Raw genomic sequence first — 25,125 nt, 5'->3', positions numbered from 1 at the left:
GACCTTAGACTTCAGGATGTCCTTCTGAACAGAAGAGTTAGTTGGAGCTCAGGGGAGTCCCAGGGATTCCCAAACGTCTGTGCTCCAGATGTTTTGGACTTCAGCTCCCAGAAGCCCCAGACAGCTGGGCCAAGAATACTGGGAGCTGAAGTCCAAAACATCTTCGAGGGGATCAAAGTTTGGGACTCACCAAGCCCTTGGTTCAAGAAGTGCTGGAAGCTGGGCAGTCAAGCAGTCATGCCAGCCTTTTCCCAACTTGGCACCTTTCAGATGTTTTGGGTGTTGTTGTTGTTGTTGTTGTTGTTGTTGTTGTTAGCTGCCTTCCAGTCAACCACGATTCAGTGAGTGTGATGTCTCCAAGCCCCCTTATCTTCTGTCTCCCTGCTCAGGTCCTGAAGCCCAGGCCCATGGTCTCCCCAGTTGAGTCTATCCACCAGTGCTCCTCTCTTTCGACTGCCCTCAGTCATGGTCTTTTCCAATGAGCCAGGCCTTCTTCCCATGATGTAGCTGAAATACAACATCCTCAGTTGAGGGAGAATTCGGGCTTGATCTGTTCTAGGACCCAACCATTTGTCTTTTTGGCCATCCATGGCATCTTCTGCACTCTTCTCCAGCACCAGGTCTCAGATGAATGGATTTGCTTCCTACCTGCTTTCTTCACTGTCCAACTCTCACATCCATACATTGTAATGGGGAATACAATGGCTTGGATGATTCTAACTCTACTGTTCAGCTGTACATTTTTCCACTTTAGTATTTTATCTTGCTCTTTCATAGTTGCCCTTCCCAGTCCTAATTTTGTTTGGATGGCAGATCCCATAATTCCATAGCACTGGTCAGACAGGGAGATGCTATTGAGACTTGTAGATCCAAACATCTGGAGGACACAGGATTGAGACTGAGTTGTCCCTTTCTAATGATGTCTTTGTAGCACATATTTAACTTCTATATGCTGTAAGGTGTAGCTGATATACTGCTATGGTTAATCAAATAAAGCTATGGCCACAGATTAAATTTGTCTCACTATACTGATGGGACTTATTCAGAGACTAGGGCACAAGTTATCTGACACCAGATCTAATGGAGAAAATTTTTCCAGTTTGCATTCAAGCTAATAAGTAATATACTGTTGTTGCTGTATTAAAGACTAGTACAGTATAGCAGAAAGAGAATGCAGGGTACCCCACCTCCAGAACATTTTCCAGAGGAGCAATTTGGAGTACCAAGGTGGGCCCTCATTCTGGCAAGTGAATGATGTGTTAACTTAGGGATTTCCTCTTATTTGTGGCAGACAAGTACGTAGAAAGTCAGAGCATGAGAAAAAGAAACAGAGCTTGAATACACCCTTTCTTTTCTTTCTTTCTTTCCTTCCATTCTTTTCTTAATGAGTTTCCTGCTACACAGGAACAGCTTAAATAAAAACACTTCCTTGCCCAACTGTTTGTGTTTTTAATTAAAGGTCAAGTGTTGCATTTTCACTAACAGTTGTATGCTCTGTGTTTCTGAAAGGGATGGGTGTATGCATGGAGTGTTTCTGAGACAGGATGAAAGATCTGAAAGAGTAAAAGCATGCATGAATGAAAAGCACCAACTAGAGAAGACAGCAGAGAGAAAAATCTGCAGGTAAGGTCCTCCAAAACTCCTAAATACCCTAAAGGCACCCGATCCCATTTGATCTTGGTCAACCCTGGTTAGTACTTGGATGGGGAACTGTCAATGAATACCAGGTTCTGTAAGCTATCTTTCAGAGGAAGGAACTAGCAACACCACCTTTAAGTATTTCTAGCCAAAGGAAACCCAGTGAAATTCATGGGGTTGCCATAGGTCCACAGGTGACTGGAAGGCACAGGCACACACACACAAAGCCCTTCATAAAGCAGCCATTCAGCAGCTTTGAGGCCACAGAGTGACAGGAGGAAGCCTCCGACTTTATTCTAGGCCAAGGCTGTGTAGCTGCTGAAAGGCTTAGAGACCCTAAGTGGATAACTGACTCATTGGGTTCCATTTTCCGTTTTTCCCATTGAGATTTAAATCATATGGCTATCTGAATTGTTCCTATTGTTTTCTTTGCCTCCTACTTTTAAAATAAATCCATTAGCAAATATTGTTGATTTGTAATAAATTTTTAATTGATTGGTTTTTATTTATTTTAAAAAAACTGTACATAATTGTACTATTTCTGTTTGAAGCAGTTGATTGTTATTGTTTCTGTGTGCTTTAAAGTCATTTCCAACTTATAGCGAGCCTAAGATGAACTTGCAATGGGGTGTTCTTGGCAAAATTTGTTCAAGGAGAGTTTGCCTTTGCCTAAGGCTGAGAGAGTGTGAATTGCACAAGGTCACCTAGAGGGTTTCCATGACTGAGCAGGGTTTCAAACCCTAGTTTCCAGTGTCAGACCACTACACCATGCTGATTCTCTGTAATAGTTGAATTACAGCTAATTTTCCAGAAAGCACAGTCTTAATCAGGCTCTATTGAATACTGCTAGAATGCTTATTTCTGTATACAGTACCAGTAGCATGCTTCTGAATAATCATTTAATATATTTTGAAAATATCAATTCACACAAGAATCCACATTTCCTATTTCTATTGGCCCATGTACTACATTGCCTACATAACTTATGGAGACATAACTAAGAAGCTGTACAGACCGCCAAAAAAAGTTGGCATCGGGGTGGAGTGGGCGCCCTGACTCCGCCTCCATGCCAGCATGATGTTGCACACACACCCAAACGGCAGGCAGCGTCATGGCACTCCTCTGACACTGCATCCAGATGACGCAGCACCAAATGAGTGCCAAAAAGCCATGGCGCAAAAAGGAGCCATGGAAAGACCAGATCAGGTCCTCAGCATATGGTTGCTGTGGTCCTGATTCAGATAGGAAAGGGGTGGTGTCCCACCGCCCTGTAGGGGCTGTCTGTACAGCCCCCTAAGCCAATGATGTAGAATTTGGACCCCAATAAATCTTGCCAAGAAAGCCCCATGACAGGTTTATCTTATTTATGGAGACATAACTAAGTAACATTTCCTGCCCTGACTCCTCCAACCAATTTTACCAGAGAGCAGCTGCACCAAGTGATGGAAGTCTGTTCAGGATGGATGATCAGGGTGCAGGAGGATGTTTCTACCTTCTTCCCACCAGTGAGTGAGGCTGTGACAAGGAATTGCAATGGAATCCTACTTCTGACTGTCACAGCCTTGTTGATTGGTGATGATCACCAGCTAGGTAGACCTCCATCTCTTGGTAGTGCTGCTGTCTAGTAAAGAAGGTTTGGGAGAGTATTTACAGTCAAGAAAATAGCATCATGATTCTGACCATGTAGTAAGTGAATAAAGAACAATAGTATAGCACTTTATATTTCTACACCACTTCCTAGTGAACTCAGCACTCTCAAAGCAGTTTACATTCTGTAAGCCAATTGCCCACAATAAGATGGGTACTCATTTTACTGACCTATGAAAGGATAGAAGGCTGAGTCAATCTGGAGCCCTGCGGATCGAACTCTCAAACTTGTGGCTGCAGTAGTGGCATTTAACCATTGTGTCATCAGAGTTTTCTAGTGTTACCCATCCATAACTAATGCATAATGCCAGGCATTGGTATTGCTTTTCCCCCAAGAAGCTTGAATACTTAAAATCAATGTAACTACCACAACCTGTATACAGACACATGTGTATTCCATTACATGAGAATAAAGCCTTTTTCAGATGTTATCTTGCTTTCTTCAACACAAGAGATAGAAAGTGCCTACCTTGTGGTGGGGAACATATGGCATGCGTGCCCTCTCTGGCATATGAAGACATTTTGGAGGGCACGCGGAGAGATGGGGACGGGACTTCCCTGGAGGAAACAAAGTCCAGGAGGGCGGGGGAGAAGAGGAACAGGATCATGCCTGTTCCTTTTCTTTCCCCCCACCCTCCCTGGCCTTTAGCTGTCTCTAGGAAATCCCACCCCCATAAGTTCTGCCCCTGGAAGGCATAAGGCCAATTCCCAAATGGTGTAAGTTCCACTCCCAGGTTAATATAGTATTATTTCTCTCAATGTGGACATATTCCTGTTGATGCAGCCTAGACTTGCACTGACTTTTTTTGCTGCCAGATCACATTTTTTATTCATGTTTAGGCTATGGACTTTTCACGTGCCCTGTTGTCACCTGTCCTGCATTTGTGGGTTTCATTTTTTCCTGCCTAAATGTAGAACCTTACATGTATTTTCTTTGAAATTCATATTGTGACTCTCTGATCTATTAAGGTTATTTTGAGTCCAGATTCTGCCCTCTGGGGTATTAGCTGTTGTTGCTGTGTCCAAGCTGACTCCAAGTGAGTTGTTGGCAAGAATTGTTCAAGGGAGGTTTACCATTGTTTTCCCCCTAAGACGCAGATAGTGTGACTTACCTAAAGTGACCGAGTTGGCTGCCAAGGCTGAGCAGGAATTTGTGATCAATGGATCTTTCACCCAGATAAATATGCATGGGATTGAAGGCTCAGAGTATAGTACAAAAAATACTACACTGAGCACCAGGCCAGCCCAGAGATTTCCCTCTGCCAGGGAAATCATTCTTATCTGTGTGTTATTGTGAGAAAGGTTCTTCTAATAAGCCTCAGCCATCTATCTGCAAAATGGGAATGGCAGCTTTTTCCACATAGTTCTCAAATAGTAAATGCTGCCTAAAACACACTTAAGAATCTCTGTCCCAAACTGTTTTGAACGCTAGAAAGATTTTGGAGGCTCTTTCTGGAAATATTTGGTGCCCTCTAATGGCTGTAAAGTATTAAGACATGATAGAGAAAAATTAGCACCTGGTCTTTAATTTCTCTATATATTTGTTGCTGCAGTAACAATCCTTCCTGGAATACCTCTGCTGAAAGTAACTCCAGGCTGCCCCCATCACTGTACATGAGACATTTGCCAACACCCAGCCAAATTAAACACTTTTATATTCAAGTAATTTATACTTTTACATTCCCTTAGATTACTTACTGCAATGCATGCTACACAAGGCTGCTCTAGGGGAAAAAAACCTCAGAAATTACATCTGGTGAAAAATGTGGCACCTAAAGTTCTGGAATTCATTGGTTTAATTAGAACTCCAAATCAGATTGTTCCCTGGCTCACCTCAAGATGCTAATCATTACCTTTAAAATTTAATGGCTTGGAACCTGGATTTTTTTATGGTATAAACTGCTGCTAGATATTTTAAATTCATATGAATTCAATTCATTAATGAACTCAACATGAATTTATCATATATATTTTTTGCTTTATGATACCTTGAGAAGACCTTAGGCAGTTAAGAAAATAAATACTGAAACTTCTACAATCCCATGCAGCTGTTCTCCAGGACCTTGCTAACTGCTAGCTCACCTGTCCACTTGGTTGCTGTCCAAATGCTGCAGTGCAGTAGCAATGCCAATATATGTTCAGCGAACAGAGCAAAACACGCATGCATTGCTTGGCCTGGCTGTTTCTGCCTGGTTGCTTTTCAAGATCCTCTCCTGAAACATTTGTGAAGACTGACACTGCTTTAAGTCTGTCTTCTAGACTATAGTATATAGTTGGTATTACCAGGGCCGGCTTGCTCATATAGGCAAGCTAGGTGGCTGCCTAGGGCACCAAACTGTAGGGGGTGCTGGCGTGGCAGGGTGGCAAGCGAGCCTGGAGGCCAGAGAGAGAGAGAGAGAGAGAGAGAGAGAGAGAGAGAGAGAGAGCAGCCAGAGCGGGGGACAAGGCGAGCGGAGCAGCAGCCCTTTCCTCTCTGTTTACTTCCCTCCTCTCTATCTCTCTCTCTTCTGTCTCCCTTCCCTTCTCTTTTTCCTCTTGCTCACTCCTTCCATGGCTGAGGAGGAGGGTAAGTCTCTTTGGGAGGGGAAGGGAAAGGAGGGGAGGGGGACCCCAGCTCTGGGGTCCCCCCTCCCCCCCAAGAAACTTACCCTCTTCCTTGGCCATGGAAGGAGTGAGCAAGAGGGCCTCTGAGCATGTGGAGAGCAACGCCCAACTCCCACTGGGCAACACGGTGGGTGGGCAGCCCTAGACCAAGGAAGAAAGGGAAAAAAGAAGGGTGGAATGGAGGAAGGAAGAGAGGGGAAGTTGAAGAAGGCCGAGAGAACTAGAGAATGAAGGAAGAGGGGAAGGGAAGGAAAGGAAGAGGAAGGAAGGAAGGAAGGAAGGAAGGAAGGGAAGAAGGTGGAAGGAAAGAAAAAAGGCAGGGTGAAGGAGAAAAGAGAGAGAAGGAGAAAGGGAGAAAAGGGAAGCCCTGAGAGGCTGAGAGAGCGTGACTTGCTCAAAGTCACCCAGTGGGTTTGGGGACCACTGCCTTAAAAATAACCTGAGGCAATGGGCTTTCTAGCCAGGTAACAAAGGTTGAATGGCTTGTCTCAGGAATCTACAAAGGTATTCCAAGCTAGTTAATAGTTTTAACAAAAGTAATGATAGGATGGCCCTGAGAAGGATAGATGGAGAAGAGAGATGGGGAAGTTGGGCTGGGATCACAACAGGTCATAGGTAAAGAGACTGTACTGCTTTAGGTGCAAAGAGCTCCTTTTTCTCAGGTTTTGAGAGGAAATGCAGAATATTTGGGGGAAGGGTGTGTGGTAGCATGGTTAAAATTCAGAATTTGGTCATGTCAAATTCTCTGCTTTGGAATGTAAACAATTTTGAATGGCTCCAGATTTGAATTTTTAACCCAAACAAAAGGAAGTATTGCATAAACAGTTTGGGGATAGTGATTCATGGGTACCATGAGGGATAGAGACATATGCTAGGTGTAATATTTGACATTCCAATGAAAATACAGGGGTGTAAATGTTTAATTCAATGTAACCAATGAAAATGTGCTTTGTAGTTTCCTTTGTTCAAAATACTATAAAAACTGGGTTCAATTTAGAATCATGGTCCCAGAATTTGGAATATGAATTTCCTCTGGGAACAAATGCTGCAGCAATAATAAAAATGTTTCCTTTCCAATCGACTCCTTGGTCTCCCTCCTGATTTCTGGTTAAAATTCTGATTATAAAATAATCAATAATCTATAACAGGTGAAGGTTTGATAGTTTTGTTTACTTGGATGTCCACAATATAAAATGTAATAAATCTTACATTGCTGGTAATCTAATCTTCCTGAAAGGTCATTGAGCCCTCAAAAACAAGCTACTGTATTTCCAAATTACTGTAGACGTATCAAAATATGAGGAGTCCGAAATGCTTTGCAGGACATGCAGGGCTGCATAATACTGAGGCACCAAAACACAAGCTGGAGGAATTGTTGAGAAGAAGGACTTTCCCCACCCATCCCACAGCAATGTTCCGTAGCCACAGAGTGTGTATTCTTTAATTTTTTTACTCTGCCCCAGGAGGAACAAGTAACTGGGATCTGAGATCATAGAATCATAGAATCAGAGTTGGAAGAGACCACAAGGGCCATCCAGTCCAACCCACTGCCATGCAGGAAATCTCAGTCAAAGCATCCCCGACAGATGGCCATCCAGCCTCTGTTTACAGACCTCCAAGGAAGGAGACTCCACTACACTCTGAGGGAGTTTTTTCCACTGTCAAACTGCCCTTACTGTCAGGAAGTTCCTCTTAATGTTGAGATGGAATCTCTTTTCCTGGAGCTTGCATCCATTGCTCCAGGTCCTAGTCTCTGGAGCAGCAGAAAACAAGTTTGCTCCCTCTTCAATATGACATCCCTTCAAATATTTAAACAGGGCTATCATATCACCTCTTAACCTTCTCTTCTCCAGGATAAACATCCCTGAGACATTCCTCATAGGACATGGTTTCCAGGAACTTCACGCTCCTGTTTCTCAATGTCCTTTTTGAATTGTGGTGCCCAGAACTGGACACAATATTCCAGGTGGGGCCTGACCAACGCAGAATACAGTGGCACTATTACTTCCCTTGATCTAGACAGTATAACTCTATTGATGTAGCCTAAAATTGCATTGGCCTTTTTAGCTGCTGCATTGCACTGTTGACTCATGTTCAACTTGTGGTCTACTTGGACTCCTAGATCCCTTTCACATGTAGTTTCATTCATCCAGGTGTCCCCCATCCTATATCTATGCATTTCATTTTTCCACCTTGCAATGACCTTTGGTCAAAATTCTCCGTATTGAATTTCATTTTGTTAACTTTGGCTCAGCTTTCTAATCTATTCGGGTCATTTTGAATTTTGATCCTGACCTCAGGGGTATTAGCTACTCCTCCTAATTTGGTGTCATCTGCAAATTTGATAAATATGCCCCCAATTCTGTCATCCAAGTCATTGATAAAGATGTTGAATAGCACTGGCCCCAGGACAGAGCCCTGTGGGACCCCACTGGTCACTTCCCTCCAGGATGAAAAGGAGCCATTGTTGAGCACCCTTTGGGTTCGTCCGGTCAACCAATTACAAATCCATGTAACAGTTGCCTTGTCTAGCCCACATTTTATAAGCTTGTTTCCAAGAATATCATGGGGGACCTTCTCAAAGGCCTTACTGAAATCAAAATATACTATATCTACGGTATTCCCTTCATCTTTCAAGCTGGTAATTTTATCAAAAAAAGAGGTCAGATTAGTCTGGCATGACTTGTTTCTCTGAAACCCTTGTTGACTTTTTGTGATTATGGCATTGCCTTCTAGATGTTCACAGACTCTCTTTTTAATGATCTGCTCTAGAATCTTTCTTGGTATTGATGTCAGACTAACTGGACGATAATTGTTGGGATCCTCTTTTTCCCCCTTTTTGAAGATGGGGACAACATTTGCCCTCCTCCAGTCTGCTGGGACTTCTCCTGTTTTCCAGGAATTTTCAAAGCTTATTGCCAATGGCTCCGATATTACATTTGCCAGTTCTTTTAATACTCTTGGATGTAGTTCATCTGGTCCTGGAGACTTATATTCATTTAGATTAACCAGGTATTACTGTAAAATCTCTTTACTTATTCTGTGCTGAATTTCCCCCATTCTATCCTCTGCAGCATTATCCTCAGGTTGAGCACCCTTTGCCTTTTCTTCACTGGTGTAAATATCACTGACATATAAGGCTATTCCTTCTCCTTTCCTGTTTGGCCTGTTTCCCTCAAAAGGGTTATACCCCTTTATTTCTACATTCCACTTATGAGACTCATCCCACCAGGTTTCAGTGAGGCTATTATATCATATTTGCTTTGTTGTACTAGGAGTTCAAGTTCATCCTGCTTATTTCCCAAGCTCTGTGCATTAGTGTAGAGACATCCTAGACCATGGGGCCTCCCTACTTGCTGCCTGTGAAAGTTTTTTGCCTCCTACTGTTGGATCTTTGCACTGTTTACCTTGTTCTCTCTATGACAATTTGACAGTTTGACTGTTTTCTCCAATTCCTTTTGCCTTCCAGAATACTGTCTCCATCCTCCACATATCTCAGTTTAAAGCCCTCCTGATCAAATTCTTGAGACTGTTGGCAAAAACCTTCCTGCCAACTGGTGTGAGATGTAACCCATCCCTTGCCAGCTGTCCCCCTTCATGGAACCGCAGCCCATGATCTAAAAATCCAAACCGTTCTTGGTGGCACCAGCTGCAGAGCCAGTTATTCACCTCGGCTATTTTCCTCTCCCTTCCTGGACCATGCCCTTCGACTGGGAGAAGAAATGAGATGACAACCTGTGCATCCATCTCTTTCAGTTTCCTCCCGAGAGCTTCATAATCCCTTATGATATTCTGAAGGCTGTGCCTTGCAGTATCATTGGTTCCCACATGGATCTAAAGGAAGGGGTGTTAGTCAGTAGGCTTGACCAGTCTTGTCAGCATCTCTGTCACATCACAGATCTTTGCCCCAGTGAGACAACACACCTCTTGAGACATCTTGTCAGGTCCACAAACCACTGGTTCAGTACCTATCAGCAAGGACTTATTATTTTGGACAACTGAATGACTCATTGGCTGACTGAATATCCAGAATCACTGATTCAAGCCTTATCGACCAAGAACTTATTGCTTGACATATAAAAGCAGTTGTCTCTCAACCTGACACCCCAGCATCACATCTGCAACAGAGGGGATAGTATTAGTGACATATTTAACATAGTAGTTGTAAAAATTACTGAGATGTGATGTTCTCTATGGTGCAGTTTAGGTGCTAAGTACTGTATTGCAGCTTTAGATCAGGGCTAGCCTGGAAGAAGAGACTTCTCCCTCCATAACTGTCATCTTCCGGCCTATGAGGGAGTTGACCAGGCAGGCCTGGCTCCATCAGGACTAGCCTGGAAGAAGAGACTCCTCTCTCCATAACTGTCATCTTCCGGCCTATGAGGGAGTTGACCAGGCAAGGCCCAGCTCCATCAGGGCTAGCCTGGAAGAAGAGACTCCTCCCTCCATAACTGTCATCTTCCAGCCTATGAGGGAGTTGACCAGGCAAGGCCCGGCCCCATCAGGGCTAGCCTGGAAGAAGAGACTCCTCCCTCCATAACTGTAATCTTCCGGCCTATGAGGGAGTTGACCAGACAGGCCCAGCTCCATCAGGGCTAGCCTGAAGAAGAAGAGCCCTCCCTCCGGTCCATCTGCCTTGGTCCAGGCCTCAGAGGGAGAGAAGAATGCTGGACCTGATCCTCTCTCTCCCCCACCATTCCCTTCTCCTTTTGTGTCGTGTCTTTTAGATTGTAAGCCTGAGGGCAGGGAACCATCTATTATCCCCTCTGTTGTAAGCCACCTGGATTCCCAGTGATTGGGCGGCATATAAATCTATTATTATTATTATTATTATTATTATTATTATTATTATTATTATTTAGATACATTTATGATAAGAAGCCTTTTACTTAAGAGATGCATGCAGGCATATTTGTGGTTATATCTGCATCATTAAAATTGCTGTAATTATTCTGAGATACAGAATGGTAAGAAAAATTAATGCTTTTACAGTACACTACTTGTATTCCAATACATTTTCACATGTCTGTATGCATAAGTGAGAATCTTAGGATGGATCCTCACTAGCAAAAAAATAAAAAAACATAAAAATCCATACCCATCTTGATTTTGGTGGTGTTGGAACACACTACATAGGAGTACAACCATTTTTGCAGTGAAGGGGCTACTTTTAGGCTTTAATGCTATTTTGAAAAACCCACTTCACAGTTTTAGGAAAAACTGATATGTCCTGCACCCTAACCAGGATTGCGGTGAAATCAAAATGGGGTGGGGTGGAGGATGGGACAAGTTGGTGGGTAGTTAAATAGGTCCAGAAACTGTGATGTTGCCTTTTTAAAAAAATAGTTCTGGTTAAGTGTACAGATTTCAGATACTCAAAGGGATCCCTCCATTTCAGAAGCACTGCAAGCCTTTGGTTATTTGAATATGCAGTTATGGAGGCTATGTGTGCCAGTGTGTTGTATTTTACTGAATATTTATAGAGGCAGAACATCATCAGGACAGAAGGAGAAAGCAGGAGATGGGTAGAGGAGGAGGATAGAACCATGTAGCCTATTCCTGCCTTCCTTGCAGTGTTGTCCTCAATGGGTCTAGGCTTAATAGGGACTGTATAAGCATCAAGGGAACTGGGAAGGGGCTATGGCAATGGCTTAGTCCCCCTCCCCCCCACATTCTGCTCTTTATGTCCATCCCCATCCCGTGTGTGTGTGTGTGTTTGTAAGGAGAATTAAATACCTACTAATTTATGCCATAATACAGGGCTCCCCCGGGTTACGAAATTAATTCGTTCCGCGGCGCCATTCGTAACCCGAAAAGCATTCGCAAGCCGAAGCCCCATAGGCGCTAATAGCGAAAGCCGCGATTTGGTGCGAAAAAGCGCCGAAAAGCACCAAAAAATTTTTCGTAACCCGAAATAACCTTCGTAACCCGGAACAGTTTTTTTTAATGGATTTTTTTCGTAACCCGGAAATTTCGTAACGCGGCGCATTCGTATCCCGGGGTACCAGTGTATTTAAAGTTTCATCCCTCCCTCAATTAGGCAGGAAGGGGGAAAGAGATGGGAAAGGATGGGATGGATAGAAGAGCCTTCAAACAGGAGTACAGGAGGGTGGTAAGATAGACAGGAACACAAGAAAGTCTATTACTGTAGTTGACATATTCACAAAAAGTGCAGCTGTTGCTCCAAAATAACCTGTATTTTTTAACATGTGGATCAAGCTAGACATTTCCTTTTATACTGATGTCTTTCATTGGAGAAATGTGTGGTTTTACAATCCATTTGAGTTCAGATTAAAAGGGGTGAGTGTGGCAATAATGTGGCCTAACCAGTACAGGATACTATGAACTGAAGTTAAATTATTTTGCCAGTGTGGATTCTACCTTAATTTCAGAAGATGAATAATCTACAACATAATTTACAGCATAATCAACAGTAAGATTTGGGGTCTGTGAATTTACAGCAATTGAAAATAAAATGGACTAGAATAGGAGCGTCTATATCTGAAAATAATTGAAAAATAATTTATGACCAGCGTATATATTTATTTGTCTGAGAATTTAAGACTACAAGATCTCTCATGGTCTGAACAATTAAAAGCCTAGGGTAAAAAAATGGATGACTAGTACAGAATTCATCCCAACCTCTATTCTGGGCCAGGTTTACCATGAACCAGAGAAATAAAGCTTTTGTCAGGCAAAATATTTCAGGTGTTGGAATGGATAGCAAATTCTTTGTTACTATATTTTTACTGCCAAGGTGGGGAGAGATGCTTATGGGCTTTTCTGCTTTTTGTGCCAACAAAAATTGGCTTCCTTTGAATACATTCCACATTAACTTGGGTGAATGGAGGAGCAGCACTTACTATTTTGCCTCTGCTAGCAAAATAATGTGTGACATGCCTGCTTCTTGGCCCTTATTGCCCCTTTAGGATTGCCCATGCTGCAGTGATCAGACCACAAATGACATATTTTCCATGAAATTCCACATATTGGATGGAGACACTCTGACCCCTTATTCATCTTTCCCTGCTTGCCTGTAGCTCTTCACCTCTGGCTTGAACTCACCACCTGGTTATACACCGCGCTGACCAGTTTTGGCCAGTTGGTTATAGCTTAGCAGAGTTACAGAGAATAGGCTGAAGACCCCGACAAACTCTCCAAGCCTTCTCACTCTTGCTTCCACAGAAGTCTTCACCCTTCTTCAGGATCCAGCTGGTTCTTGTAGCTTCACCCAAGACACCAGACAACTCAGTAGTCTTAAATAAAAGATCTACTTTATTCTACTATATACAGCTCCAAAACTATCCAACACAACAATACTCTACAACCCACACAATACATTGGGATGCATAGTCATTATTATAGTCAATGCATGGTACCACCCACTGTTGTCTGTTTCCACCCAGTAGGCGTGTACATCATTCTCATTGGTTCTCTTGGTTCATCCTACAATTAATGATTTCATCATCTCAGCCTTGACCACTTAACAATTGTCAGGTGTGTCCATTTATCCACTTTACATTTCTTGTCCTTGGCATTCAGGACTTGTTAATTTTATTACCATTTACACCTGTGTGGTTCTCAATTGGCTTCTGCTGAGTCACCCTGACTCTCACATACATGTTTTATTTCATATACTGTATATCCCATGTTGCTTTTTTCTTGACAGATTTGAATCTCATTTTCTGCTCCAGTTCCATATTCCCAGTCATTCTTTATTTCTGCTGGTTTCTGCTTTTGGAGTTTGGCAGTAGGCCTGGAGCTATGGTGAGTTCTTTATCTGAGATGGCAACTCAGGGGTCCCACCTCACTGCTGGGAATTCTCATCCATATGCATAGATGGACAATCTTGTTTTAGGCATACATGAAACAAGGGATCAAAAAGGATATTAGAGGTGTGACATATATACATAACCTTAGACTGCAGTTGTTCAAATGCTAACAACTATTTTTTTCTGGGGGATATAGATGAAATACATTTGCTTTTAAAGTCTCAAAATACATGCTTATGGTATCAATGAAAGCCGACCCAAGGAACACTACAGTAATATATATTAAAAAATGCTTATTCTTCAACCATGAAACATGAATCTGACTGAACTAGACTGAACTAGAAGGTGGCTGATTCTGTCTTTGTGATATCATGGGTGGCAAGGACTTCCATACCATCTTGTTTTGTGTTCGTGTTATGAATTCTGCTGTTACTATTTTATCTTGGCAGGCTGATATGCTAATATTTGGTGGACACCATTCAATAAAATGTCTATGAATGTTTATTTGTCAATATATTACCCTAATTGAATTATTGATATATTTGTTTGGGAACTGTTTAATTATTGATATGTCTATCAATGTATTCACAGCTGATGGGAAAGCAGAACACCAGTGTCAATCATATCAGCCGGGGGAATTTTTGGTGATTTTCCAGGAGTGCATTTTCCAGCAACTGGCCCTCTGGATACTATAACAGATTAAGCAATTATTCTTTCCTCTACAGCAGGGGTAGGCAACCTGCGGCCTGCGGGCCGGATGCAGCCCAGCAAGGCCTTGGGACCGGCCCCAGCCCGGTTCTGCCGCCGATTGCTGTCGGAGCCTTTGGCCTCTCGCATGAGGGCGTGGGGCCTTTGGCCTATCAGGAGGAGGCGGGCAAGGGGGGGCAAGTGGCAGGCAAGGGGGGGCAAGCGGCGGGCAAGGGGGGCAATTGTCTATAGAAGCCTCTGAAACATGCATTTATATTAACATTTTTTAAAAAATCAGCAAAAAAAAAATTTTTTTTTAAAAGTGTCCTCCATTTGAAAATTTTGTACTATATTTGTCCCGGTTTATTTATTTAATTAATTTTTTAAAAAAATTATTTAATTATTTATTTTTGGGCTTCGGCCCCCCAGTTGTCTGAGGGACAGCAACCTGGCCCCCGGCTCAAAAAGTTTGCCTACCCCTGCTCTACAGCTACTGAATGAGCCACAGCCAACAATACTCTGAATTCTAAATTTTGGGAAGAATCACCTCTTGGGACTTTTTCACACAAGGAAAATTGGAAGGTTAAACTGGTCACAATGCAGGGTCATCCAGGGCATTAGGGACAATTTTGCAATTGCTTTTCAGATGACACTGTGCACTAACCAGTCAGAATCCAGACAGAAAGTGAGGTGAATCGGGAATAAGCATTTTTGCAAAAATACAATTTTTTCATTTCCAGTTCATTCACGAATTTGCACTCTTCACATAATTACAGCAGTCTGAAAACCATGTCCCCGATTCTCTCTGTTCCCAGATTTTCCAGTGTTCTTTCCTGTGTCAAGGAGAGGAAGCAGCCTTGCTCTTAAAGGGACACACACACAGCTTTTCCCCTCGCGCGGTTGCTCTCCTCTTCCTGCAGCAGGGAACAGCTGGTGGGAGGACAAGAGAGAGGATGCGTTGGACTTCCTCCTGTACAGGAGGGAGAAATGGAGGATATGTCCTGAGAAAGGAGGACATCTGGGAATTTCAGCCCTCTCTGAAATCAGGCGAGTTTATGGACCAGCCCTATCCTCTTTCTATCGCGCGCGTGTGTGTGTGTGTGTGTGTGTGTGTGTGTGTGTGGTCTTAGGAGAGTTTGCATAAGGAAACCTCAGCCTTCCTTCCTCTGAAACAGCTTCTGAGGCAAAGAGGATTTTCCTCCCTATTTCCCTTCCCTCTCTGGAGCATGTGTGTGTGTGTGTGTGTGCGCGCACTTGTGGAAATGACAGTTTGGAGCATGCACAAAAAAGTTAAAAGTAAACAAGACCAAAAAAAAAAAAAAATGAGTGAAGAGAATCCTACATATTTTAGATCTAGACAAGTAAATTGTCATAACCATTAGGATAATATTTGCCTCTAATTATATTTGGAGGAATATAGGAGACTATAGCAGTATTCTGTGTCCAACAATGTAATTACTGATGTACAATAAAATACTTTAAATATTATTTAAAATACTGTTGAGTATCCTATTGGTGCACCATGTTTGTATAATCACACCTTTGTAGAAAGCAGCAATGGTAGGGGGAAGGCAGCAGAATGGGAAAAAGCAAATAACCTTGTCACCATTGGGAGGGATGATGCTTAAGAGGCCCAAAACACACTGCAAAAATAACCCAGTGTGAGACTGCTTTAACTGCCCTGGCTCAGTTCTATGGAATCCTGGGAATTATAGTTTATTGTGGCACCAGATCTTGGGTGCAACAGTAAACTACAGTCGGCCCTCCATATTCATGGTCTTGAAACTCATGTTTTGATTATTTGTGAACATTCCTCCTCCCTTTCTCTGCCCAATCCCTCCTTGGGCAGCCCAAGGAAAGGAATGGGGAGAAAGGCGTTTCTGAGAGGCCAAGGCACCTCTTGCCTTCTCCTCCCCATCCTCTGCATGGGCTGACTAGGGAAAGGATTGGAGAAGAGAAAGGTTTTGGAGGAGCCCAAGGCACTTCTTGACTTCTCCTCCCCATCCTTTCCTTGGTTTGCCCAGGGAAAGGATCAGGGAGGGGAAGGGTCTCAGAGGGGCCAAGGCACCTCTTGCCTTCTCCTCCCCATTCTCTCCCTGGGCTGCCCAAAGAGAGGATCAGAGAAGAGAAAGGTTTTAGAGAGGCCGAAGCACCTCTTGCTTTTTCTTCCCCATCCTGTCCCTGGGCTGCCCAAAGAGAGGATCAGGGAGGAGAAGGGGCAGGGAGCCAATTAAAGGGACAGGAGGGTGGGGAAAAAGAACCGTGCACCTGCTCCTCTCCCCCCCCCCCCCCCGTTCACCCTTCCCTTTAACTGGCTTCTAGGTGCACAGCTTTGGTGCAGCTTCTGGACTCTTAGTACGCATGCATCATTTAAACAGCATATCTCTAAAGTGACCCGAAGCAGCTTTATTTTGGCAGTCTGTATGGGGCCATAATTATGCTGAAGAGAGCCCGTGTGACATAGTGTAAACCATATAACCCATCCACAATATCCACAATCTAACTTTGATTATACCAACACTTTTGGACAGTAAGGCCTTGGAGTGGGGGTAGGGAATCCAAAATTAAACTTTTGATGGAATCAATCAAGGGACAAACTCAGAATACTGTATATGGGAAGTAAACTTCAAGACATGAAGGTTCATTATCTGTAGATGATCTGCTAAAAAAGAAAAAAAGAACATGCATATTTTTTCACAAGTTTATTTAAAGAAACAAGAAAACAGACACAAGGAAGACTTTCCAATGACTGCAAAACTGTTCAAGGGTTTGTATTAAAGAAGCCATTACTATTACATTAATTTTTGCCACTGCTCTAAATCATTACAGGCTCATCTAGATTATGCAATTTCATTGGTGTTCTTAAATGTTTTCTAAAGCTGAAGACCGTTTCCTATTTCTCTTTTTTCAGTATTACTGTACTGTCTTCTGCTTATTCGTCTTTCCAGCCCATACATATATTTTAAAGAACAAAGCAACAAGAGTTCAATCAGCCGGTTTCTTATAGCCTAATAATAATGTATAATAGTTTTTGCTCTTTCTACATAGGAAAGGCCCTAGCCATCTAACTAAAGAGGTTGTGGTTTCACTTCATTTGCTGCTTCTGTAGCCCAGAATCCATATTTATATGTAAGAAATACAGTTGCCACCAACACAACGATGGTTACTAAAAGAGAAGAGACCAAAGATTCCCACCACTTTATTGGAGCATCCACTGGCTCAGAAGCTGTGAAAACAAATAAACAAACACCATACTAAGTCCACAGTTCATTTTGAAGGTTAGCCTGGGATGGATGCTTGAAATGTTCCAGTTCCATATTGCTAATTAGGGAATAAAGCATCTATTTCTCATATACATATCTTGCTTTTACACAGGACATCCAGCAAGCCCCCACCCAGACTGCCAATAGGTTATACCTTATGCATTATCCCTTTGCATACTGATTTTCCAGACTAACACAGCTATATTTTTTAATTCTATCACCTTGGGTTATGCCTGGTTACCTTTAGAGATGTTGTTTCCAGCCCATTTAACACATCCCACATTTTTCCTTGTTGCAATCCTGTAAGGAAGGTACCCTACAATGCTATGTCTCACTGGCATTTTTTTTTTAAAGAAACAACTTCTGACACTCTAGTGAGAGTAGCAGAAACTTGGTAAACTCTATTGGTAAACTCTATTTACCAGTGACTGCTTACTGCTAAAGCAAAAAGTTTCAGATCATAGCACTCAATGGCAGCTGATGGCTTTCCAGTCTCCAAAATAAGTCCAGCACCTTGGATAGTTCCTTTAAAGTTCAGACATTAGCCTTGAAGGGACTTACTGCCTTACTGCCATGGAGGTGCATACTCACTGAATCCAAGGTTCTTTAAAGTTCCCTTGTGTATGAACTTTTCATTCACAGACCTACAAAATGAAATTAATACTAGCTGTTACCAAGAGTTATAAAAGGAGTTTGCCATTTGAGAGATTGACTAAAATGTAACATGATTACAGATGCTTCATATTTGGCTGTCAGTGTAAGGTGAAACCAATGTTAATCATTAGATTATTATTATTATTTGCAACATTAGCAAATAACAAAAAATAGGCTTAAGCAAAGAAAAAGGCTTATAAAACAATGGTTTGATTCTACTGTCAGTATGACAGTTATTAATTATTGTCTGCTAGGTCTGTATAGACATACTGCTCAAATGCAAACTCAAGAAGCTACCTTAGTGCAGATTTTGGGCAGTGAAAAATTGCTCTGTTTGAAAGAACCTCAAGATCCTTCTCCCTAACTCCAGTATATTGCTGAATACAGAAATGTGTAACTAAACACAAGAATTGATTCACCTAATTCGGCTTTACAGACCCACGAAGCAATATGTGAACACGGAATAGATATCAAGTGTTCCAGACTAGGATCCAGCTGAATGCACAACTCCTCAATGTCTGTGAGAATCCTGAAACACAAAGTGGAGATATGAATCTAGACATGAAACCCAATTTAAACTACAAGCACTATGAACTGTGCATTAGTTTGCAGAAAGTGTGTTCATAGTCAAGTCCAGGGCAGGCTCTAGGTATTTTGCCACCCTAGGCGAGAAATATTTTGGTCCCCACCCCCTTCGCCCCACATAATTATTTTGTCCAATCAAGGCAAGCTTGTTAGCATTCAAAGCACCAAAATGCACTTTGGAAAGTCACACCATCTTGGCTTCAGAAAGAGTGAGTGCATGCCTCAGAAGCTGATGGATATCAATATCACCATCCTCATCATCATCACTATCATTGTCCAGGCAAGGCAGGCTTGTTAGCATTCCAAGCACCAAAATGCACTTTGGAAAGTCACACCATCTCGGCTTCAGAAAGAGTGAGTGCATGCCTCAGAAGCTGATGGATATCAATATCACCATCCTCATCATCATCACTATCACTGTCCAAGCAAGCCAGGCTTGTTAGCATTCAAAGCACCAAAAACACACAGAAAAGGCACTTTGGAAAGTCACACTATCTCGGCTTCAGAAAGAGTGAGTGCAGGCCTCAGAAGCGGGCTGATCTCAATATCACCATCTTCATCATCATCACTATCATTGTTAAAACAAGGCAGGCTTGTTTATTTTTAATAATAAAAATAAAATAAAATAAAAAACCAAGACAGACTTGTTTATTTTTAATAATAAAAATAAAATAAGATAAAATAAAAAACCAAGACAGACTTGTTTATTTTTAATAATAAAAATAAAATAAAATAAAATAGGCAGGGTTGTTTATTTTTAATACTGTAATATAAATATGGATTGAGACTATTAGCCGCTCTGATAGCCTTTTTGGCTGAAGGGTGGGGTATAAGTACCACAAATAAATAAAAATAATAAATAAATAAATTTAAAATAAATAAACCAAGGCAGACCTGAAATGGCCACTCACCTCCCCGCCTCCTCCTCATCATCATCATCATAGATTGTATTTGGTGCCAGGAAATGGCACTTTTCCCTCCCCCTGGCCTCCTTGGTCCGCCTCCTCCTCCTCTTTTGCCTCCTCCTCCTCCTCCTCCAAAGCTCCTGATACTGGCCAATGGCAGACTGGGGCTGGAAACAGGCCAGCCCCCGCTCCTCTGCCATTGGCCAGCCAGCTTTGGGGACGAGTGCTCCCCTTTAAGCCCACCCAGGCAAGTGCTGCGGGCAGCGCAGCAGCTGCGCAAGAGGAAGAGGAGGAGGAGGGTGGTGTGGCCGAGGAGGAGGAGGAGGGTGGCCGCCCAGCTGCATTAGCAGCCACGGCAATGGCCGCATGAGTGCGCCCGGCCCGGAGGCCGGGTCTGAAGCCGGGATTTGGGGGGGAACCAGGCCGGGGCGGGCCCATTTCCTCCAAAAATGGGACTGTCCCGGGAGCTGCCGGGAGGGCAGCAGAAGAAGAGCGGGCGCCCCAGGCTGGGATGGGGCTGCATGCGCACGTGTGCACACACGCAGAGGGGTGCAAATTGCACCCCTGGTCTTTTTGTGCCCCCGGCGAACGCCTAGGTCGCCTATATGGTAGGGCCGGCCCTGGTCAAGTCCTAATATTATATATCCTTGTCTGATATTCAAGTTGTCCAACATACTGTGAAGTGATATTGTAATGAGTTGGATTAGACTGAATATATCTCACAGTGTGAGATTGTAGTTTGGGTAGACTTTGTCCAAGCTGTGTGATAGTTACCTACTGATATCTTACAGCACCAAAAAAAATAATAGTAATAACAGCAGCAGCAAGACAAATGTACAGCAGAGTAAAGCAATAAAGGAAAGAAGCTCTGGCAAGATGATTATTAGAGCCTGGGAGAAAGCCTTCCTCAATACTGGATATAATACTAATGCTGGCATAACAGTTGCTCCTGTCTGGCTCCAAAAGAACATTGTGGCTTTGTACTTCCAGGTGAAATGTTCAAGAAAAACAACTGACTTCATGGCTCACATATGTTTGGTCATGCTTACAGAACAAAACACAGCAGCTTACAGAACAAAACACAACCTAATTAGCCACAGTAGGTTAACTAAAAACACAAAGGGAGCCATCAATGCAAAAAATAAGTATTAACATACTTGGCTTAAGAGGTGCAGGTCCAAAATATTCTGTTAAAATAGTGAAGGCTCCCATCCCAGGAGCATGCTACCATAGGAAGACTCTGACATGATTTGAATTTTGGATTAGTCTCTGTCCTGAACAAGTTATTCTTGCTTTCTTTGTTTTCATTATTTTAAAGACCATAATACTCTAGTATTCTATAAAATGTTATATAATACCTGTGCAAATAAAATAATAAAATATCCAGAATTCCTTAGGCTGAAAATACTACAATGAAATCATTTTAAGCCATGAAAGCCAGGACTTTACTAGAGAGCTTGGTCATTCTTTTTTTCTATTGCAAACACATTCTGCTGCCTGAAACCTCATTTTTGCCAAAAGTCTGCATGAAGCAGCTATAAGCCTTGTTCAAGGCTCTTTTATGACAGCATGACCACAAGCACTATCTTCAGAATAATCCAGCAAGTATTTCTGGTAAACACTGTTCCCTTTTCTGGAGGGACGGCTGCTTATTTTGGCTCCTCTGCAGATCTGTTCCACTACTGAATGTGCTTTTGGTCAGAGGAACTACAGAAGTTTAAGTGCAGAATTTCCTTGATTTGCCAGAGGAAAAGACTGTGAGACCCTGTATTTTTTTTAATGCAGTTTGACACCATTTTAACTGCCATGGCTCAATGCTATGGAATCCTGGGATTTGTAGTTTGTTGTGGCACCAGAGCTCTTTGACAGGTTGTGAGTTTGGTCCCAGGGGCTCCAAGGTCCACTCAGCCTTGCATCCTTCCATAGGTTGCTAAAATGAGTACCCAGTTGTTGGGGGCAATTAGCTTACGCATTGTAAATTGCTTAGGTAGTGTTAGTTCACTGATAAGCAGTAGAGAGAGGGAGGGAGGGAGTGAAACAACAGGCCCAACGCCATCGGGCCTGAAGAGGAAGAGCTCTCCCCTCCCTCCTTCCAACTGTCAAACTGAGCCAAACTGAGCCAAACTGAGCCAAACTGAGCCTCACATGGCTGCCAACAGTCCCTTTCAGTTCATATAGCAAGACTCCCCTCTACCTCAAGATCAAGAGAAGTAATAGTGCCACTGTATTCTGCTTTGGTCAGGCCCCACCTAGAATATTGTGTCCAGTTCTGGGCGCCACAATTCAGAAAGGACATTGAGAAACTGGAGCGTGTCCAAAGGAGGGCGACAAAAATGGTGAAAGGTCTGGAAACCATGCCCTATGAGGAACGACTTAGGGAGCTGGGGATGTTTAGCCTGGAGAAAAGAAGGTTAAGAGGTGATATGATCGCCCTGTTTAAATATTTGAAGGGATGTCATATTGAAGAGGGAGCAAGCTTGTTTTCTGCTGCTCCAGAGAACAGGACCCGGAACAATGGATGCAAGCTGCAGGAAAAGAGATTCCACCTGAACATTAGGAGGAACTTCCTGACAGTTAGGGCTGTTCGACAATGGAATGCACTCCCTCGGAGGGTGATAGAGTCTCCTTCCTTGGAGGTCTTTAAACAGAGGCTGGACGGCCATCTGTCAGGGATGCTTTGATTTGGATTTCCTGCATGGCAGGGGGTTGGACTGGATGGCCCTAGTGGTCTCTTCCAACTCTATGATTCTATGATTCTACCTCCACGTAAAGGCCCATGCTGTAAATAATACTACCAACTGGATTGCTGTCAAAACCATAGATTACTGCCAGTATTTCTGGACCCTGAGAGAAGATAAGGCTGTTCAGAAACTGGCCCTGAACAGGAAAGTGACTACAATGTTCTTGCTAGTATGCATTTGCCAGGGCTGGCTTCAAAGTGTCATCATAGCCCTGCTGATTGTGAAAGTCCCCTGGATTTAGCCTTTGATCTTGCTTAGTTGTCCTGACAGGTCAGTGACTGCAGGACCTGATGCAGTGAGATGTGACAGAACTGCCCCCTTTTGATAGGTATGAGACCACATCCCAAATGAATGAAAATTTATGAACCAGCTCCAAGTTTACCTAAGTAGTGATTTTCCCAATTGCACGGGCCATATTTTTGGCTGGAAAACTGGACTCACGTTGTGAAGCCAAATTGTTTTAGAAATGATTTTAGTCAGCCACTCCTGCAAAAGATTAACAGAGGCACTATGGAAACACATTGTGGCTAAGATCATCCAGTATCATTAAAGATCTAAACAATTCATCACCTCTTAAGGACAATATTGGTAATATTATCTCAGTATTATCTCAAACTAAACCTTTGAATAACTGAACAAAAGAAAAAGGAGAACAGTTGAGGTGTGCCCTCCCCCCTTAACACTAACCCACTTCTAAACAGACTTATTGAATTCCTTGGGCTCAAGGATTTCTTTCAGCCTGTACTTCCAAGTGCACCTTTCAAAAACCATGTTAAGAAAAGTGAGAATCATAGTCTTCTTTTTAAAATGAACATGGCTTATACCTAACTCACTGACCTCTTCCTCAATGGTACTCAGATGTATGAGTTGGGCTCCTTTATACTGGCTGCACATGTATTCTGCGTCACTTTTATTAATCTGCCCATATGTAGAAATATAATAGCAATGATTGTTGAAGTATACCCACTGGTGATAACAAAATTGGCTTTTCAGTTCTTTTCAGACAATACAGACAAAGACAAATGAAGAAAATATTATACACTTACACAATTATCATTAAGCAAGAAAAAGTACAATGTAAGTATTTGGAAGACTAAATAATAATGGTGTGGGGCAAAGCACTGGACAATATAAGCTGTGCCTGTTGGTCACCGGCATTTAAAGGATGTGTATCAATCAACACAGGAAATGACATAATATATGAATTTAAATATATATATTTTACTATCTTTTTTAAAAAATTAACTAAAAGGATTGCAGCTTTTAGAGATTTCTAGACAATCTTAGTTCTCAATGATGAAACCAAATTTTAAAGAGAGATACAGTCCGCCCTTCATATCCACAGGGGATCCGTTCTGGATTCCCCCCCCCCCCCCCGAATATGGCACTAAATATGGATGCTGGACAATGTAACACATAGAAAAGGTTGTGGCATGGTGACTGACACGGAGTGTCATCATCACACCATATAGGATACACTTAGGATAACACAGCAGACACAATGCAAGAGGCTGATGCAAGAGGACTATTGCAGAGACCCATGTGAGAAGATCTTGCCATAGACAAAATGTATTAATATGGGGATGGTCTATGTTCAGTGTGGGTTGCTGATATTAGTGGATGGTTGGTTGGATAGTAGTTGATTTGTATACAGTGCTGTAAATACTCTGCAGTAATGATCTGTACATAGTACCTAGAGACTCTGCATTTTTATTTAACACCTTGGTCAATTGTAGGTGCTGATAGCACTGCTAAGGCTAGCAGAGAAGGACCATGGGTAATGTGTAGCTCTGACAGCTAGGCTTTCTTGGCTGCCTGACTTGGGAGAACATCCAATAGAGTTGCAACCTCTTACCAGGAGCCTATCAAGACCTGTATGTTCTTCTTAATTGTACCATTGAAACTTGTGCTGCAGATGTTGTCAAGGGTGCAGTGGCCATTTTGCTTACTTGAGGACTCTAACTTTAAATAAAGACACTTCTCCCTACCTAAGGGTGTGCTCGAGAGATCACACAAGTGGGGGGATTTGATGCACTCCTTCCCTTGGAGGATACAGTCTCTGTGACAGTTGTGGAAATTATGGGCAATGCCCAGGGAGAACCTACATTCCAGGAAGCTCTATTTACTTGGTATGCTAAGCAGCAACAGCAGATGTTATGACAATAGGCTATACATCAGTCACAAGTACCTCTAGGGTTGCCATAATTGTGCACTAAAACCCGGGACAAAATGTAGGACAAAATCTATACCAAACTGTAGGACAATTGCAGGACAAAACTCAGCCCAAAATGTAGGACATTTGAGGTCCTCTGTTTTTCTTAAATGTCCTACATTTTGGGCTGAGTTTTGTCCTGCAGTTGTCCTACAGCTTGGTCTAGATTTTGTCCTACATTTTGTCCTGGGTTTTAGTGGACAATTATGGCAACCCTAACCTGAGCAGATTTTTACACCACAATAACATATTCCGGAAAATTTACTTAAACAGGTAGTTGGCATTATGCAAGGCCACCCTAGTACCTGAGTAACACCCTTGTTCCAAGGAGCACACACAGGGTGGGAAAATAAGATGGGTCCTGATGATGAACTGGAGGAGACCCAGAGGATGATCCAAAAGAGATATTCAGCAATT

The 25,125-nt window shown here is 42.6% G+C and overlaps 1 protein-coding gene across 1 annotated transcript in view; it reads right to left on the bottom strand.

Annotated features, from left to right (window-relative positions):
• Positions 1 to 17,035: 17,035 nt before the first annotated feature.
• The window catches only part of LOC121920758, a 100,931-nt gene continuing 92,841 nt past the window's right edge, over positions 17,036 to 25,125 (bottom strand). Inside the window, exons 19-22 of the mRNA XM_042447934.1 lie at positions 23,334 to 23,491; positions 22,879 to 22,982; positions 18,685 to 18,794; positions 17,036 to 17,574 (exon numbers count right to left, since the gene is read on the bottom strand). Coding sequence (XP_042303868.1) covers positions 17,417 to 17,574; positions 18,685 to 18,794; positions 22,879 to 22,982; positions 23,334 to 23,491 — 530 coding nt within the window. The 3' untranslated portion in view covers positions 17,036 to 17,416. The remainder of the gene's footprint in view (positions 17,575 to 18,684; positions 18,795 to 22,878; positions 22,983 to 23,333; positions 23,492 to 25,125) is intronic.

Source organism: Sceloporus undulatus, chromosome 2, assembly GCF_019175285.1.
Source record: "Sceloporus undulatus isolate JIND9_A2432 ecotype Alabama chromosome 2, SceUnd_v1.1, whole genome shotgun sequence".
In the NCBI taxonomy this organism is placed as follows: Eukaryota; Metazoa; Chordata; class Lepidosauria; order Squamata; family Phrynosomatidae; genus Sceloporus; species Sceloporus undulatus.
The sequence above is the reverse complement of the archived record's forward strand: the minus strand, read 5'-3'. Positions and strand labels throughout refer to the sequence as shown.